Raw genomic sequence first — 19,498 nt, forward strand, 5'->3', positions numbered from 1 at the left:
TTATTGGCCACAAGAATCCTAAAGCCTAACTGAAAAACCTAAAGCCTTCCAAAATGAGAAAGGAAAAAAAGCCGTCTTTCCAAATCACATTTTCAGTACGTACTTCAGTTTCTGTGAAGTGAAAGCATGATGAGCGCAGAGCAGCGAGGCACCCACACAAGCCTCTCCCTGGAGTCTTTTTAGAACTAAGACAACTCAAACAAAGCTTTATTTACATTGCAGATTTACATTTTTACAGTCGGAGGGACTGATCTTCTGGCCCCGTTCAGAAACTACTGAGCTCAGGGGTTGGTATTACCGACCATGCACACAGAGACCATGCTTCTCCTAAGGCTTTCACTGAGCAGCTTTTCTAGTGCTAATTTCCAAAACTCGGTGGACTGGGTAAGTGCTGCCTATTATTATTATTATCGTCATATCATCATCACCGTCGTCATCATCATTATCAATACAACAACTAGTTTTAAAGCACGGTTGCAAAGGAGGACTGTGTCTAAAAGAAGCTGCAAACAGGGTGGATCCTTTTCCAGGTTTTCACCTAATACTCCACTAATATTCTGTTTTTACAGAGAGCTTAAACCTCGCGCAAAAGGTTTAAGAAATGAGTGCTGAATTCGGGAAATGTAGCCATTCAAATATGGCTGCACTCTGATCTGCAATGAACTGACCAAACACCAGTAAGCTAATTATTTCAGACACCGTACAATAACCTTCAAGAACAAATGTGAATATCCGCAATCTTGTTTCAGAACAGGTGCTATTTTCTGCATTTTTAAGACAGGCTCGTGGTCTCTACATATCAAAACTAATGTGTATAGTACATAAACTTCTCAAAGAAATCTAAACTACCGTTGCCCACTGCCAGAGGTATCAATACGAACCTCTTCAGCATCTCAAGATAATAACCAGACTAGTGAGCTACTGCACAAACTTGAAGAAACAGCATTTTACATTTGAAATATAATTTTCCAAGCAAAAAGTACAAGTGGAAAAAATCAGTATGGTATTTCTCAGCTGATCTGTGGTCTCTCGTGTTCTCAATGAAATCAACTACAAGCTTTGTACTATTTCAAAACAGTAAGACCTGGTTTTCACTCATATGAGCTAGGGACCCAGAGCTCTATTTTTTCAGTATCACCCTGTATTCCTTCTTTCCACTACTCTCAATCCCTAAAAATCCTGAGAATGCTCTTCAAATTGCAAATCCAAGCATATCAATCTCATCACCTGTCTTGAAATATTCAAGGACAACTTTTGAAAAAATATTTTAGAAAGCTGCAAATAAGTTGTTAGGGTTGCCCATCCTGTGAAAATTGACTTCAAAGTAGATACAGAAAAAAACTCACAAGCATTTTCCATTTGAGATAAATTTTCCTGGCTTCTGTTAAGAAATGAAACAAGTTAATTTGTCTCGAAGCCTCCACTTTCTGTACTGGTAAGCAAGCAGATGACACAGCTGACAACAAAACAGATGCTGCATCGCCATGGATGATGGCCCATTCCCTGATCAGTACATTGAGGCCACTGAGAGTCTCCATGGAAAGACAGATTATGGGTCTAGCCCACAACCTATACTCATATGAGAAACTTTTTCCCACCTTAGACCTTTTCTCATCTTAGAAGTGCCACTAAAATTAGTAAGACTGAAAGAGTACGACAACAGTTTCAGTACCGGGGCATACATTGCACGGTTGCTTTTCAAGTATAAGGACTCACGAACTTCAGCAGGGAATAAGGCTTAAAAGCATATGCCTCCATTGGAAAGGATATTTTGTTCTTTTTAAAAACTCAGTTACTTTACGAATGATAAAAAGCAATAGAGGTTACCATCACTCTGGATTATTAAAAAAAATAATTAGATTTGTTAAAATATTAAGCAAAAAAAAAAAAAAAAAAGTTTTTTTACTTTCACTTACACTTGCCGTGAGAAAATGTAGCTTTTTTTATTTGTATTTCTACATATTTTATCACTTGCTTTCATTTTCTGACATCTTACAAAATGGTTAGCTTAAGTAGAAAATACTTTTTTCATTCTTTCTTTCCTTTTTTTTTTTTTTCTCCCTCCCTTTCTCTTTCTGAAGAGATACAATTGTTTATATTATTACAGTGAGGTTGTAATGCAGTGAAAATTTTCAAGGACTTTGGGGAAATTAATCGAGCAGTTGCTTAATCTTATGGACGGGCTGAATTTTGCAGTTCTTACTTACACAAAAGGTGTTGAATGGGAGTTTTGTCAAGTAGTCAGGATCTCAGCCACTAATAACCTCCCGGTTATTTTCTTTTTCTCATTAGCAGTCTAACAGCTAACAGACTAATCTGAAGCTGCTATGGGATGCAAGATGAATTACAGCGCGTAAAGCTTACCCTATGAAAACCAGTGAAAAATTGCAGCCAGCATCTCTCAAAAGGTACCCACAAAAGGCTCCTAGATAGGTACCAACCCACCAGAGCTGCAGCGGCTCCAGCAGAGCACTGCCACTTTGCAAAAATGGGGTCTGGCCCTAAAATTAGCCTCCAAAAATTCAATCTCAGGCGTTTTGAGAAAGTCACTTTGGGATCGTGATACCTCAAGCTGCTCAGATGCTCTGCTGGCTCAGTGCTGGAGGCGCAAGGGACTTGCACTGTAGGGATTCGCCCTGCCGCTGGTGTGCAGAGCACCCAGCCGCAGCTCCGCAGGAGGGAGCTGTGCGTGGCTGGGATGGAGGTGCAGGCCTTCCTTCTTGCTGCAGGGCAGCAGACAAAGGGCTGATGGGCTTCCTTCAGCCCACAGAAATTATGTTCAGAGTTAAGGAAAAATTGCTACAGCTATTGATCGCACACACAGGATCTGTGAGACTGCTTCCCCTAGTTCAGTGTTTTTACTCAGGCGTATGTCTTTCTGTTCTGTGCACCACGTGCGAGGAAAATACAATGAATACTTTTCTGAGAAGGACTGATATTGAACGTTACATTCAAGACAGCTTCACTCCAAAAGCGTACACCTTTTACTAAACGCCGCCTTTCTAAGGAACTGCTTCCAGTTGGAAAAAGCCCCAACCAGCTCTGTTGTCCTTCACTTCTGCTCCTGAATCTGTTCATTTTCTCTTGAATTAAATCACACCCAGTTTTGTAAATGGAAATAACTTTTCGGAAACAACTTCTGAGTTATATGAAATAGGGAGTATTCCAAGAAGATGCCCTTTGACAACTCAGTATTTTGCTACATTTTGTTACCCTGAAACACACAGGTCTCAAATTATACTTGGAGATACTTGGATAAAATCGGGTAAGAACATCCGCATTTTCTCTGCTTTCATCTACTTTGAACTGCTTATACTCTCCCGAAGCATTAAAACATAGAGATGTGTCTGGGAAAGGAATTCAACAAAGGTGTCAATAAAATATTTTCTGAAACACCTTTTTTACATCGTATGCTATAACACAAATGAAAGCATGGGAAAACACTGTATGATTTATTATTATTTCTAAGTCCTTAGCTTCAGTCTCACAGAGCTTGTTATCAAAAATGTATTAATATTTTCTAAATATGAGAACTTCTTTCAAGAGGAAAAATGACACCAATTGTCAACTGAGAGGCAGCATGTGAAGAAACTTCACAAAAAAAACCCCTGTGAGGGTTAAGATCAGCTTAAGATAAAACGTCTGCTAACTATGAAGACATGAGATCTCACCTGCAATTCACAGCCGTTTTGTGTGTATTTAAACAAGCAACGCTATGAATAACAACTGAGCGTAGCTCACAGACACAGGACAATCGTTTGCTATTCTTACTGTGATAAGAAACAAGCTTATTTCACACGCAATTTAAATAAACTGTGAAAATATATTCAAAAAACATGATTTTGTTTTCAAAATTACCTTAATTTGGTAACAGTAGTCTTATAACAATGTATTGATCACTGAGAACAGTATTACTTTTTCCTCAGCTTTATCATTTCTTATAACTAACAGAGCTTTTAAAGAAAGTTTTCTTAAATTGTTAGAACACGTTTATTTTCTTGCAAATTAATTCTTTTTAACTCTTTATGATAGCTTTGAATCCCATAAAGAAAGATGAATTATCACATACTGAGCCCAAGCTGTGAAACAGGAGGAGACAAATAGAGACCCCTACTGTGTTTAACAATGTAGAAGAAATTCCAGACTCAATAGAAAAATTTTCTGTCCTTTTTCTCAGACCACAAAAGCTGTTAGTATAGATTTGAACAGTGGAGGGCACTCTTGCCATGCAAAAACTGTTACTGACCTGGCACAATTTGTTTGATCTATTCAGTAGCCTAAATCTCAGAATTTGTTAAGTAACAGCCACCTGTGGCACAGCCACTAACCGTAATCTGGTTAAAATATTTGTAGTTCCTAATCTGCGCAGTGAAGCACTTGTTATCTAAAACACTGCAGCTTTGCTACGTGTGTGCAGATGTGGAACAGATGCAAGTTTCACAAATTGTTTTGAGTACGTGTGCAAGATATGATATTAAATAAGATGTGCATTATGTTTTTCAGAGTTATACAAAGAGCTATTCGGTTGGCTTTCATGGCATATTTATGGCTTTACTTTCAGAGTGTGTAGAATTTATTGCATTGTTTGTAGGAAGTAAGTTTATTGGGAACACGAGTTTTACTTGGAATCCTAAAAAATTGTGGTCAATACTTCTAACATAGCTGATATAAAATAATAATAATAATAATAATAATGGATATTTAAAAGCAAAGAAAGAAATGGCAAGAAGCAGGACACTAGATTCTGCATAGCCTTCCTATCTTGAGAGGTGTTTTACTAAGCAGATGCCAAGCTGTGCCACTAACCCCACAGAATGATGCTGGCTGCCCTCTGAACAACTATGGCAGAGCGCTGACGAATCTGTGCCCAGAGGATTACAGTAAGAGAAGCCAATGGAGTCCTCTGTCTCCTAAGCATCTCAGAACAGAATATCCAAGTAAAAGAGGAGACGATGGCACTACTCCTTTGAGTAAAATTATTCCCGTACAGGAGTGCCGGAAAGGGCAAACTCTAAGTGATACAATGCTAACCACGCAGCTCAGTCATTTTGCTCATTTACCGTTCTGTATACTGCAGTATTACACCGGACAGCAAACCACATAGGGATCTATACAAGCTAGCTTACACAGTATCCATCTTTGGGGATGTTGCCACATCGACAAGGTGATAAAATAAAATTATCAAACAGTAGTAGTAGAAGGGATCTCCTGAAAAGCTGACCAGAAAGTCAGTTGTGATTAACTGAAGCTAAAATACTGCGGCACCTGTAGGGTTAATTAAGCAGCTCAGGACGTCGGGCTTGACAAAAGGAAACATTTTCCTTCTCTAAGAACTGAAAACACTTGCGCTGAATTAGATGGGCATTTGATAAGCTGTACAGCGCGTAGCAAACTCGCAGGGATCTCTACTTAATACTCAAATTCAGTCTTAACACTTAACAGAACAGTGGTAAGCCGTGCTGCCAAGGTCAACTGCACAGATGTACTAATTGTATTATGAGCTTGACATCTAGTGGCCACCCCTGGCAGGGCAAAGCAGGCAAAGGTTAAATCAGCAAGCCTTGTCAAAGCACTTCTAACTACCCACCCTCGGGGAGGCTCCTCGGGAAACGATCGGGCTCTTCGCCACCCCACCTCGCCCGGCTCCGGGAGCCCGCAGTGCCGCCCCGCACCCTCGGCGCCCACCCCGGCGGCCCCCGCCCGGCACCCACCCAGCCGGGCCGCGGCTCCTGTGGGGGATGGACGGCCTTCCCCGGGGTTCCGGCACCCTTCGCTCTCTGGCAGGAGTTGGGATTTTTTTTCTGCTTCTTTTTCAGCCAATGATTGGGTCCAAATTATGGGGAGGTGGGGAGGGGAGGGTGGGGGGTGAAAGAGGGGAAAAAAAAAACAGTATTAGAGTTCAGCAATAAGAGTTGGTTATACAAAGAGCAATTAGAGTTATCCAAAGGCTCTTTCAAAAGATTTAGCTTACTTTGTAATAGATGGTGCCCAAGTGTGATCACTGTATGTAGCCTAACTACAGCAAGATAACATGAAAAAAACCCCACTCTTTAGTCTCCTATCTGTTCACGTTCACATAAACGTCTTATAAAAATGTGCTTTCTGGCATCTTTTTAAACAACTGCTTTTCTGGTTCGCTCAGCTTTTAAGAGGTGTCCACCAATAACAAGAAATGTGCTTTATGCCCAATGCACGACGACTGAACCAGCTCCTCAGAGTACATTTTGTCCCACATTCACATCTTTTTGTTCCATTTTTCTTTTTCTTTCTTTCTTTTCAACTGCTGGAAAACCTTCATTATGTTTAGTAGTAAATTTTAAGAGGGTAAAGGAAACAGGATTTTGTCCCTTTGCATGGAAACGTACCATTCGATAAAAATTTGCTGCTGGAGCTGGATTTACTCTTGCTACCTCTGGAAAAAAATAATCTAGAAAATCACTCTCATTTTACAAATGTAACATAACAGACAAAGTGATTTTTGCATACTTTATTTTCTGAAAAGTGTCAGTACTCAGCTATTTCAATTTCCTGCCAGACCTGGATTATTATCAGCAAGAGTGACTGACTCACGTCCTGGCTGATGGATAGTCAACAGATAGGCTTGTCCAGGCTGGGCAGTCAGCTAATCAAATGAAGGAAAAATGCAAAGAAAATCTTCCTAGGAAGCAAAGTATTTTTTCAGAAATGGCACTAATTCTCTTTATTAATTTGTGTATTTTCACTCTGAAAATTGAATTGTAGCTTTTCCTTAGGCAAGGACAAGTAATTATCAGCAGCTAAATGTATGCATATTAATAGCTTAATTACACAGATCCTAAACCAATACCTTTCAAAATTTCCTTCCTCCCACTCCAAGAAAGGCAGCCCTAATATCTGCCTCGAGAGATGGTAAGAATTCCTCAAGATCAGCAGCGCCAGATAAAATCTGACCCAGTTTGGTCTACTCTCAGCGTTTATATATACACCTGCAAATGGGCTAATTGTTGTAGCTTCCTTATTATTCCAAGTATCTTTCTATTGGTAACACTGATCAAAGCATTTGGAATACTTTAAAAATGATACACATACGAATGTTACACGGTTTTAACGCTGTCTCTATTGTAATACCCGAACTATTTATACGAAGAAGTTTCGGTTATCCTTTCTTATCAAAGAGGCCGTTTACAGCAATACCTATTTGGCCTTCTGTTTTTGAAAACGAACAAACTAAATCTTCCTTACAGTTGCCTCAGAACAGACATTTGCAAGAATCACCCAAGTTTCACGTTTCCTGACAGCTGCTTGTGACTTCTCAAGTTTTAAAGGCAGCAGCGTCTGAATGATACGCAATGACCTCTGTTCTTGCACGTAGGAGTGTCCTTTCAAAATATATTTGCAGATACAGTAAGCACACTCACACGAAGCTGGCTGCTCTGCACGGGACGATGCCGTTTTCACAGTGGAGCATGCGTGTCTGTGTGTGTATTCCAAAGGAACGCTGAGTGCAGTTACGAGCTACTCAGAGCTGCACCGTCCAATTCCACTTAACCAGTGTGATAAAGAGCCATTGGGTTGCACAACATTGTTTGTATTGAGGAGTGGGGGAGAAAAAAAAAAACAACACAACAGGCAGGTTCGGCGCTTAAAAAACGATTGCAGAAAGCAGACGAGAAAACTGTCATTGCACAGTTCACTGTACGGTATCCCATTCACCTATCTTTGCCAGTAACTTCGCACGAGGAAGTCCAAAGCATCATCTGTTGTCATCGTTACTCACTTGTGCACTGTAAGAAGTGCTTCCCAGCATGCACAAACCCCTTTTCTTGTACCCACGTTAAAATACAAACGTTGTACCTACTTTTGCACTGTACCTATAATTCTGATTCTATTTAAATCTGTTGAATTAGGAAAGCGTCTTAGAAATGTAATTCCGGCCGTTACAGTTTACTGAGAACAGCTTTACATTTACCGAGAAACAAAGATTACTGTATGCTATGGGCAGCCATTTGAACCCTTCTGCTGCTGTTTTTTAATTATTTCCATCCTATCTTCTAATTTAGTAACCTGAAAGCGTATCTTTAATAGATACCATTCATTCGCCCTTCTGCAGCCCAAGTATTCCAGTAATATGTCATCACCAGCTGTCTGTAAACACCTCCTCTCAAAATAATTTAAAAAACCATATTTTAGAACCTCCCTTCCAACAACAAAATCCTGAGCGTAAATTTGTAATCGATGGCATTTCTGACCACCTTCAGATTTCAAACTCTTTCTCACTGCTATGCCATTGCTCTGTTTGAACGCAGTTCCCTTACGCCGCAGCCCAGGCTCACTATAAAATTCTTTATTATGGTCCTTAAACTCCCGTGGTAATGTTAGCAGGGAAGTTGTGGTGGGCACAGAGAACTTGCGGTACGGCCTAATGTCAGCCTGCCATTCCGCTCCCCAGGCTGCCCCAGGTTTCCTGCTGCTGGTAGGAACGTCCCTTCGCTCTAAGGGATGGCGTTTGGGGAACGTTCACGTTGAAATGCTTCACTGAAAGTCTGTGTTGAGGTAGTATTAAACATGATTTTGTTAAATAAATAATAAGCCCAATTTGCTTCATCTTGTGTTAACAACAACTTCCCCCTCCCCTGCCTCCCCCCCCCCCCCCATCCCCCCCCCCCGCTCCCATTGAAGATAACAGCCAAATTAATGAAAAGGCTGCACGTATCAAATAATGCTGCTCAGGCAGTTTGCTTTTAAACAGACAGATATTCTCGTGCTGTGGGGACTGCTTTTGGCTCGTTGCAAAATACGCTCGGGCACTGTAGCAGTACCTTGATTACAGCTGTGAACGGAGACGAAAAATACTGACTTGACGAGAAGTGCTTTAATTTGTGAGATTGGGAGCACTCGTTATACGTGGCCTATAAAATTGCTTTCGGTACAGCAATCGTTAGGCTTCGTAATGCAGCACGTAAATGATTTACACCACATTAATGCGCACCAGATAGCCCTCTGCCTGTGTGTGCTGAGTCCACCTTGCTCACAGATCCCAAATGAAAGTGAAAAACCAACAGCTCTACTTCAGCTCGTTAATCGTTAACTACGAAGGGTTTCACTCTATTAATTAAAATATGTTTTAATAAAAGGAAACGCAGCACAATTTGATAACAGCCTTCTAAGGCTGAAAAGTATTTACACTGTTGCATTTTAGGGCTGCTGTGAAAGCCGATTTTGTGCTATTCAGGGACCACAATAATAACGCTTTAAAATTCCTCACTGGGATGCAATGTAGTCCTTTTGATGGAAAGACTGTCTTTCTCATTCGGCAGAAATAAATCCATTCATTTGATCATGTAGTCATTGAGGGCAATACAAAACAAACCAAGTGTGAGAAATTCTATGTGATGAAGTAAACAAAACAAAACCCCCCAAAAAAGGAGGAAAAAAAAAAAAAAAAAACCATTTCCATGACAAAAAGATTCTTTGTCCTTAATCTACCCACCATATGCAAGCGTTTCTTTTTAGCATATCTCTTGTTCTAATCTCGGGTGACACGGACATAGATAAGATTCACAAAACAAAACAAAAACCCAGTTTAACAATTTTTTTCCCCCCAATTTATTAACTCGCCAGGAGTGTCCTAATGAAGTAGTGGGGTTTCATTTTGCTGCATTGAAGTAAGTGGCTTCGGAGCATTTCAAAGTCTGCCACAGTAGTGAAACATTCTCAGACCCAGAATCCACCCCAACAGAGGCTGAGCTCAGCTAATCGTTGTGTTGGTTTTTTCTTTTTCTCCCATTATAAAACCACAGTTCTCATCTGCCCGCCTGTACTCATTTATTTTGCGTTGCCACCGCTTCCTAAAAACCCTATTCCTATCTTGCACTGCTGTGCTGCTCCGCTGTGACAGAGGGAAGCATTTCTCTCTGTTATTGTCAATACCCAGTGGGTTTTCCCGGAGCAGTGGCAGCAGCCCCTTCCCAACTGCCCTGACAGAGTGGGACACATCCCGGCTCTCAGCCACCCCGAGGAGGGCTTAAAGCTTTGCCTCTCTGACAGATGTTTTAACCTGATGAAGAGGATTCACACCGCCTTAAGCTTCCAGGGTGTAAAGTTTAGATACAATAGTCAAAATCCTCCTCGGGCTCCAACTTTGTTGCCTTTCCCCACCTACAGAAGCAACTTAGAAGGCATTACAGCTTTGGAGCAGGAAAACGACTCTTTCTCTTTGCATTTTGAAGGGAGGGAAAGCGGGTAAAGCAGAGGGCCTACACGGAAGGCAGAAAACACGGGGGCTCCCACCTAGTTTTGCAAGAAGCCGAGGAGGTATGGAGCTTCCTCGCACAGAAGGAAAGAAAAACTTTTAAGTGGAAGCCCTCAACTTAGCCCGGGGTAAGCGAGGAATGGCATGCTTTCGCACGCTGCAGAGCCTAAGGCTATTTAAATTGAAAGAAAGAAAGAGAAAGAAAGAAGAAAAAACCGCCGCTCTCTTCTACAAACAGTCCGGCGAGGTGGAAATTAGGAGCAATTACAGCCCGAATCCGTCCTGCTTTAGACACTTGTTCACGAGCAGAGCGGGCCGCCCAGATGCATAAAGCAAGTGTGGCGTGTCTGCGTGTGGGGAGGGAGCGAGGAATGGCGGATGGGCGAGCGAACAGCCCTTCCCCGGCGCCTGCAGCCGGCGCGACAGGGGCCGGTGGCGGCGGTGGCACTCCGTGTCACCTCCCACCGCTCGCAGCCTGGAGGCGGCGGGGGGAGGCAGCGCAAAGGGGGGTGAGGAGCCGCTCCAGCTCCTCGGAAATACCCGAGTCCAGCCCGCTGCTCCCGGGGCCGCCTCCGCCCGAAGCCCGGAAGGGGCTCCCCCAAACCGCGCCGCCCCGAAGCCCGCTCCCGGTTGCGGGGCTCCCCGGGAGCCCTCGGCAGCGACCGCGGCGGGGCTGCCCCGGGGGCGCGCCCTGGGAGACTGCGTCCCCCGGCCCGTGGGACCCCCGCTGCCCGCGGCCCCGGCTGCCGCCAACTTTGGTGCCGGATGGTCAGGGTAGCGTGGCTCCGGCCCGAACCTCCAGGAGAGATGGGGGGTGGGGGAGGCGGAGAGGGATGGAAAACCGGTGGGAAAAAAAAAAAAAAATACGGAGAGGGAGAGAAGCGCGGAGGAGAGGAGGAGGCGGTGCTGCTCCGGGTGTCCGCTCGTGCGGCTGCCCGAGCCCGGCCAGAGGGAAGGAGGCAGGGCCTGGCCCGGCACAGAGCCCCGCCGTGAGAGCTGCGCTCGGGTGGCCGGCGGGGATCCGCGGGGAGGGCCGCTCGGGCAGGGGGTGGGCTGCCGAAACTTGGCTGGACTGCGAACTTCTCAGTTCCGCCGCCTCTTCCCCCGGCTGCTCGAATCCCCGTTCTCCCGCTGCGGAGTAATTACGCTCCCGTGCTCACCGGCACCGTAAACGCACCTATCTCCATCCGAAACGCGCTCACAAAAGAGACAGAGAAAGAGGCGCCGGGAGCCCTTACCGTGCTCGGAAACTACCTCCGCTTGCAGCTCTTCGTCCGATTTGAGATGCTGGGGTTTCGCTTGCTTTCGACGAGACATGCTGCTAACTGAGCCGTCTTGACTCTGCTTTTTGCAGAGGCATCAGCGACGCGGAGGTTGAAAGGGGGGGGAGGAATTGGGAGCGAGGGGAGGGGGCTGGAAATAACTGTTCGCAAATAAAAAGTCGAGTTGCAAAACAAACCAAACAAACAACAACAGAAAAGGCGACCAACCCAAGGAGAGGAGGGAGAAAAAGGGAAGGGAAAAAAAAAAAAAAAGAAAGAAAAAAAAAGAAAGCAGGGCTAAGCAACCAAAGCGGAGTGAGCGGGCGGGCGTGCAGGGCTCAGCCGGGCGGGCTGTGCGCGGCGCGGGGCTGCGGGCGCGGCGGGCTGGGGCGGCTGCGCGGAGCGCGCATGGGGCTCCGTAATTAGGCTAGTGAATAATGCATGGCGATTAATGGTGCTGGGGGCGAGCGCGGATTGGCGCGGCTCCAGCGGACTCGGGCTGCATATGGAAATGAAGGACAGGCTCCGCAATTAGCCGCTCCGCTCCGCCGGGGGATGCGGCTCCGCGGCAGCGCCGCCCGCTACGGGCACTGAGCGCGGCGCAGGGGCACGCACACAGCGCGCAGCGGGGCTCTGGGCTGCACGCGCTGTGCACAACATATGGGCCAGGTTCGCTTCTCGGGGGAGGTCACGATCCTCGCCTTTCTGTCTTTCTTTTCCCCCGGCTCTCAGTTTCTTTCGCTCTGTTTTCTTCTGTTCTCTTCGCTTTTTTTTTTTTTTTCCCTCCTGATTTTTTTTTCTTTCTTTTCTTCACATCACCTCGTCTCTCCTGATCTCTCTTTCCCCAGAAGTTGATCTGCGAGGCATCTGCTTTCTGTGGGCGTGTGAGTAATTTCTTTCCGGGAGAAGAAACTTTTGTGAACGCTTCTCTTTTTCTTTTCTGCGCGCGTCGCCCGCTCTTCTCTCCCCTCGCTTTTCACGTGCTGCTCTGTAGCGCTCCCATCCCGTCTCCTGTTCTCCGTCTCCCCTCCCGGCTGACTTTTGTTCTCTCCTCTCGGAAGCGCACGCACGGGAGACCTCGGGCAGTTTTGTCTTTCACCTCTCCTTCCTTCTTCTTTGTCTTGCAGCTTCTTTCTCCGAGCAGAGGCTCCCCGTTGGTGGTGGTGCTCACTTCCTGTTGTCCATTGGTAGGAAGTTTTTTTCTTTGTCCCTCTCCCTCAGGTCGGAATGACTTTTTGGGACGCTCCTCACCCCCTCCCCAGCTCGCTCGCGCGTCCTCTTAGCTAATGACAGCGGTCTCGCGGACGCGCCGATGGGCCGCTCCTCGCTGCCCGGCACGCAGCATCGCTCCTCTCCCGGCTCCGGGGCCGGGTGCCGCTGTTGCCGCGGGGGCTGCCGCTGCCGCCGCCGCCGCCGCCGCCGCCCCCTCCCCGCCGCGCCCCGCTCCGCTCGCAGCGCTGCCGGCAGCCTCTCCCCGCCCGCTCCGCTCCGAGCCGCGCTGCGCGCCCCGCGGCCGCTCCTGATTTCGGGCAGATAAACTTTCAAGTTTGGGAGCGGTGCGGGGCGCACGGCGGCTCCTCCTACTCTCCTCCTCCTCCTCCGCCTCCCCCCGAGCCGCGCTGCCGGGGCTGCGGCCGGGGCTGCCCCCAGCCCGCCGCCCGCTCGCTGTCCGCCGACTCCCCGCTCCCTCTCCGCACGCACCTCCCCGACGGCGGCTTTTCTCCTCGGCCCCCACTTTCTAAATTTAATTTAATTTTATTTTTTCCTAAAAGTGCCGAGGGATGGGGGGAGGCACAGCCGTCCCCCTCTCCCCCTCCCGCTCTCTCCTCTATCGCATTACAAGTTGCCTGGAGCCGGGCCGCGCCCCCCCCCGCCCGCGCCTCCCCCCCACCCCCCCGCCCGCGCCGCCCCGCCCGGTCCCGCCGCCGCCGCCACCACGAGTTGCCGCTCCGGGCGCGGCCTCTCCCGACTGCGCCGGGCGCCCATGGCACGGAGCCGCCGCTAGGATGTACCCCACCGTCGCCGATCTCCACCGCGCAACGCGCAGCTCCGCGCCTGAGTGTGCGTGTGGGCGTGCGGGGGGGGCTCCGCCAGCTGTCCCCCTCCGCTTTTTTTTCTTTCTTTCTTTCTTTTCTCTCTCTCTCTCTCTCACTCTCTTTATTTATTTATTTAAGTACCGCTTGCAGATTGCCCCCCCCCGGCGGTGCTGGCCCCGGCCCTTGCGCGGGCGCGCAGCGGGGGCGAGGGGCGCCGGGCGGCTTTGCGCATGGGGCTGGGGAGCGAGGCGAGGCCGAGTGAAAGGGATTTCCTCTTAATACCCCCGCCGCAGCCCGTGTAATCCAGCCCTAGTCCTTAAAACACACTAACCCCGACTGCTTTGGGAGAGGACTCTGTGTAAACTTTCCCTGCTGATAGCTCCCTTTATCTCGGGCGTCGCGATACCGCGTCTCTGGGCTCACGCTTTATCCCCCGCTTTGCTGCCGGTGGGCAAACCAAATAAAGTTAGAGGCGGCAGTTTAGGCCACTCCGGGGAGCTCGGTGACACGCAGACTGCCGCTGATTTCTGCGGTGCGGGTATTCGTTAAAAACGGGCACGACCCTTCCGAGAAAAAGTGCTGAGACGCCAAATCCGTGCCGTTTGGCTATCAGACGGGCGTGCTTTTCTGTCCTTCGTTTAGCGGGATGCGCACACGAGACCCCTCTCGATGATTACCCTCGTTATCATTTGAAAGCCTCGTTTGCCGTCTATAAATCTAACGTGCGTTCTCTCCACGTATCCGTCCTCGCTGAAAGTTTGGTCGTACTGAGAGCGTCTGATCTAAAATATCTGGAGACGATCGCGAAGGCTGAAATCTGGCGTGATTTTCTAATATGAAGTGGGAGGGGACGAACCCATTAATTGAGGTTGTTTTTTTTTTTTTTTCCCTATCAGAAGTAGGGATTTATTGCACACGAATAACACGCTATGCTGTGTGCATATGCCGCGTTATGTTGCAGGCAGAGCGCAGGTGAAAGCGAACGTCTGCGGGCGTTTCGGCACCGCAGCCGCGGGCAGAGAACTGCAGTTGGGGCTCTCCTGCGGCGGCGAAGTCCATCTCCCCGATCTGCGCGAGGTGAGGGAGCTCCGCTGCCTCCCAGCATCTGCAGTGTGTGCCCGGGGTGGGAGAGGACGCACTTTAACCTCTCCCAGGCATTTTCCCCGAATTGCACTGAGTACCGCAATTGGGTCGGTTTTCACCTACTGAAGTGATCTCTCGCTGTTGCTCAAACAACACTGATTGGTTTTTTTTCCCCCCTAAATTTGGGCGTTTTCCCGTGCTCGGTGCCTCGTACGGTTTCTGGAAGAGCCTTTTAAAAGTGCCTTTCCCGGAGAGCTATTAAAAAAAAAAAAAAAAAAAAAATAGGCAACCCTTTGCGTTATGGAAACAAAACTTTGTCTGCTGTGAAAAAGTGGTCGAAAATTAATATGATTTTGCGGGACGTGAGAGAATCTTTAAGTGGAAAATTAAATAATCCCGTCTTTAATGCTTAATGAACAATGGAGAACACAACAGTCAAGAAGGGCATAATTACCAGATTTGTATCTCTCGACATTACCATATTCTAGGGTTTCAAGCGATACATTTTACGGTTTCCTTTTCCCTCTCCCCTCTCCGTTCCCATCGCTCTCCCGGAGGAGGCGGCGGCGCGGGGTGAGGTGCGGCAGCCCCCGGGGAGCGCCGGCAGCCCCCGCTCCGCTGACCCCGCGGGGATGCGCCCGGGAGCGGCCCGGCGCGGAGCGGCGCGATGCGGAGAGGGAAACTTCCTCCGACCCGCGGGGAAAAGCCCGGAGGAGTGGCGCGCTACGGGAGGAGGGTGGAAAGTTATGAAGTGATACGCGTTCCTCCGGCCCCTGCCACCCCCCCTCTCCCCCACCGCCCCCCCCCCCCGCGCCTCTCCGTTACACCGCAAAAATTTCCACGAGCCTTTTACAGTTCGTCTCCCTGACTCGAGGCTGAACGTAAATAAATAAGAAACGAAGCCCTCGCCGAAGTTGGGCTGCGGGAAGCACGGCCGCTTCGGGGGCAGACGGCTCAGCCGCGCAAATCTGTGCGCGCCGCTCGGGGTGCGCGCAGGGGAAGGGCCGCCCACCCGGGTCCGCTCCCCGCTCCGCCGGAGCGCCGTGCCGGCGGCGGGACGCAGCAGCTGCTGTGCTCTGCGCACTTACACCTACTCTGCTACTTGCCGTCTTCTCTTGCGGCGTTTCTCGCATCCTTTCATCGCGTTCTTTCTTTCTCCCTGCTCAATAACGTTAGGTACTTCTCGGCACTTAGTTGTTTCTATTATTATTGTTATTATTATTAACATTAGTGGGATACCTGCTTACGGGTTAGCTTTAACTTGTATCCTGGCGCAAGAGGAGTGAAAGCCTTCGGAAAGTTTATCCGCAGGATCGACTCCACAAAGACTATATAAGTAGTTCCGTCTACACTCAACGCTTATGCCAGACTGTTATTCTTAAGCCCATCAAAATTGCCAACGTGCAGTTAAGATGGATGTGGCACTCTGCGCAATCCGACTGCTGTATTTCATTGTTATTTTGCTCAGCAACTTTGTTCAAAGGGCGTGCGATTATTTCCACTTTATTTTCTATCGTCTCCTGCTCTTCCTGGCAAGCTGAAGCAGTCTCTTCCCACTCCTTTTTTTTTCTTTTTGCACCACAACTTTTGTTTGAGGACCCCGGGGTTAAATTCAACATAACGCCTTCCGTTTAAAGCCGCGACAACTGACCGCTAATTCCTCCTCACATGAGCAAAGATATTACCATACTAATATTATTATTGGTAAGAAGAGGTAATTGATAACACCACCTGCCACTCCGCAGCAATCACGATGATAAATGTTTCCATCAGAGGGAAATCTGTGCTTGGTCTACCACAGCCCAAGCCAAACAGCATGTCAAATGTCAATTATAAAGATGTTTCTTTTCTATTACAATTTTTGTGTGTGTGTGTGTGTGCGGAGGGTAGGCAGCCCCACCACGAGACGTGCGGAGCCAGCTTAGAGCATAACACCGCCTGAACGTTTTGCCTTAAACATCCAAGTTACTTTTCTTTTTATTTAATATCACCCCGCTCTCGGGTCTAAATAAACATCGACTCATGCACACAAAAGCATACGCTCACACTTAGCGAACTCCAATTACCACCCACTTCCGTTCCTTAACCTAACAGATGACACATTCATTTAAGCAACAATTTTAAATACTTGGCGGAATGTTTTTCATACGCACAGCTATGGGGATATTATCAGGGCAGCACTCATTTAAGAGCAGCCACACGTGTTGGAGACACCTATAGATGCACGCCACCCTACAGATGCGCACACGTATAGGTGGTGCACACATTCAAATGCTGTATTTCTGTCGTGAGGAAGGTCTGCACACGCTGCAGGAGGTACACGTGGGTACAGCTTACATTCAAACTCAATCTAGGTAGCCCCTTTGCAAAAGGCTGTATTCTGCCCCAAATGACCGGAGAGGTGTATATGGAAAGGTATATGTCTGTATATGCATAGCACGGGGAAGCACACGCAATACGACAGTGCTCGGTAACTTTAGCTCTATAAATAGTGCTGTCAAGTATAAAAACTTTCGTCCCCTTGGCTACTGATATGCTCAGAAGATTATTATTGGTTTGTATTAATAGATTCAGGCCTCAAAAGACGAAATCAGCTATTGATAATTGCAAGAAGTATACAGCAGCTCCTGTATCGATCGGCTTGTCCCTTATTCCCCTGGTATAGGAGAGATAAGAAGACACACTCTTTAGTGCAATATAATTTCTTTTGACCTATCTGCTTGCTACAGACTTATGATGAATAGCCGGAGTGGTTAAAGTCCTTTATCACGAAAGTTACCCCTTGATATAATATTGATTCTTTATAACTAGCTCCAAACACAAAAATCAAACTGTCCACTTGACCATCATCATCATCAATATCATCACAAAGGCTCCGGAATAAAGATCAGCACAGGACTGAAAACGCTTTCTATAATCTGCCCACCTAATCTTTATTTGCTGATGATGAAAGGAGAAGGGGTGTGCGCGTGTGTGTGTGTGTGTGTGTGTGTGTGTGTCTGTGTGCGAGCGCTGTCCGGGCGGGGGATGGGGGGGGGATGGGGGGGGGGGGGGGGAGGGCATCGGAGCAGGGAATGTCATCTGAGCAAACAAAAAACAACACAGGAGGTTAAGAAAAAAGAAGCCCGCTCAGCCTCCTTGCCAAGAAACCCAATGATGATCGCAGAAGTTAACGATCGCGCCCCGAAGCTCTGCTTTCCTGGAGGAGGGGAACCCCGCGCTCGGCAGGCCCGGCTTTGGGTTTATGCTTCTTCCCCCCCCCCCCCCCCCCCCCCCCCGAGCGGAGCGGTCCTCAGTGAAGGCAGAGAGTTAAGTAAGAAAGCAAACCGCGGCAGAGTGCTCTCAGGCAGCGTTACTCCTCGCTTAGCATCAGCACTAACGAGTCGTCCTCTCCCCTCGCCCGTCCGCAAAGCGATCCATCATTTATTTCCAGATCACCTGGTGATCTGTAACACAGAAAGAAAAAAAAAAAAAAGAGAGAGAGAGATTAAGGAAGGAGCCGCCGACACCGCTCCATGCGCAATACCTATCGGCTGATGTAGAAAAGAAAGCATAATCCACATGTATATTGCCTTTAACGAAAGGTATTTCCTTCGCCTTCCCTCCCTACAGTACCGGCATGCTTTTGCTGAGGGCTGCGTTTGCACAGTCGCCAGTAATTACACGCGTGTGTCCGCCGGGAGAACGAAGGTTGGGAAGGTGGGAGGTAGGACGTGATTCCTCTTTGGAGCAATCAGGACTGGGAAAGGTTTCATTCCGTGCAGACGGTACGTTGATCATATTTAATGGGCTCGTTAGGCTCGCGCTCCAGCCGAGGTACCGTCTCAACGCAACTTCGCGCTTCTCACACGAGAAGGGGAGGCGACGCAGACGGGGGGAGAGCGGGGAGGAGAGGGCTGAAAGCGGCCGCGGCGGCTGAAGTTGCGCTCGCCCCATCCAGCGCCCCGGGGGAGGGCGCAGGGCGCAGACGGGCGTGCCGCGGCTCCCCGTGCGGGGAGACGGGAGGGGGCAGCGCCGGCGGAGCCCGGCCGGGCCGGGCCGGGCCTGGACCGCCCGGGCGCCGGGGCTCCCAAACGCGGCGGCCCCGGGTCGCGCCGCCGCCGTGGCCCCGCTCCGCAGCCGCCGATTTCGTCCGAGGTCGCCGGCGCCGCGCCGCCCCTGCCGGGCCCCGCCGCGTCCCCGCAAGGCCGCCCCGCAGCCCTCCCGCCGCCGAGCTGCCACCTGCCTCGGCACGCGGGGAGGGTCACGCGGGTGGCGGCGGTACGACCCGGCGGGTTCCGGCCTGGGGGTCGCGGTGGGGAGCCGGCCCGTCCCCGGGACCCCTCCTCCCTTGGTACGGGGGCAGAGCCCCAGCCGGGGGGCAGCAGCCGCGGCAACTGCTGTCAGCGCGCTCCCGCTCCTTGTCACAGGCGAGGCTTCGCTCTCTCTGAGCGGCTCGTAATTATATATTTTAAAAGCTTCCCTCAACGCTCTATCTCTCCCTACTCCGCCACACTGAAACACTGTGCTGGGTCGTCACAAAAAAACAAAACAAAACAAAACAAATAATAATAAAAACAGAAAAGAGAGGGGGGAGTGGATGCAGTAAATACTGAGATCCTGTGAGGCCTCTCCGGGTCACACGGACGCACACAACTCCTGATGAGACCCCCAGCCCAGCAGACATCTCCGAAGAATTGTTCACTGACCTTTGCAGGAGATATTGTCAGAGGGTGGAAAAAAAAGAAAAAAAGAGAAAAAAAGAGGACGGCCCTTTGTCTGGGTTATGACACGACTTGAAATTAATTATAAAACAGGCGTTGCAAGTGCACGCAAGGGAGCAGAAGGTATTCTTAAGATTTCAATGAGTTTGGGGGTAGCGAGGTAAGGTTTCCCAGCAGGTGCAG

At 48.7% G+C, this 19,498-nt stretch overlaps 2 protein-coding genes across 4 annotated transcripts in view; both read right to left on the reverse strand.

Annotated features, from left to right (window-relative positions):
• Positions 1-12,997, reverse strand: part of SALL3 (spalt like transcription factor 3) — a 26,867-nt gene extending 13,870 nt beyond the window's left edge. For 2 of the 3 annotated variants that reach the window (XM_025147028.3, NM_204647.2), the window contains exon 1: positions 11,470-12,997. In XM_025147028.3, coding sequence (XP_025002796.2) covers positions 11,470-11,548 — 79 coding nt within the window. In that variant the 5' untranslated portion in view covers positions 11,549-12,997. Of the gene's footprint in view, positions 1-5,711; positions 5,808-11,469 lie in introns of all 3 variants that reach the window. The other variant, XM_015275833.4, reaches the window with a different exon arrangement.
• Positions 12,998-17,658: 4,661 nt separating this feature from the next.
• LOC112531800 lies at positions 17,659-19,278 on the reverse strand. The gene is made up of 3 exons (XM_040696002.1): positions 19,205-19,278; positions 18,228-19,119; positions 17,659-18,058 (listed from the first exon to the last, which is right to left on the reverse strand). The coding sequence occupies exons 1-3, from the start codon at positions 19,276-19,278 to the stop codon at positions 18,047-18,049; spliced, it is 978 nt and encodes a 325-aa protein (XP_040551936.1). The 3' UTR covers positions 17,659-18,046.
• Positions 19,279-19,498: the final 220 nt, after the last annotated feature.

This window comes from Gallus gallus, chromosome 2 (assembly GCF_016699485.2).
Source record: "Gallus gallus isolate bGalGal1 chromosome 2, bGalGal1.mat.broiler.GRCg7b, whole genome shotgun sequence".
Classification (NCBI taxonomy): Eukaryota; Metazoa; Chordata; class Aves; order Galliformes; family Phasianidae; genus Gallus; species Gallus gallus.

Bases quoted from the DNA above. Each gene is read 5' to 3' on its own strand.
- LOC112531800 (XM_040696002.1), bottom strand. From the start codon at position 19,278: ATGTCTGCTGGGCTGGGGGTCTCATCAGGAGTTGTGTGCGTCCGTGTG. The intron at 19,120-19,204 runs GTATTTACTGCA...GTGACGACCCAG, and splicing joins AGAGGCCTCACAGGATCTCA to CACAGTGTTTCAGTGTGGCG.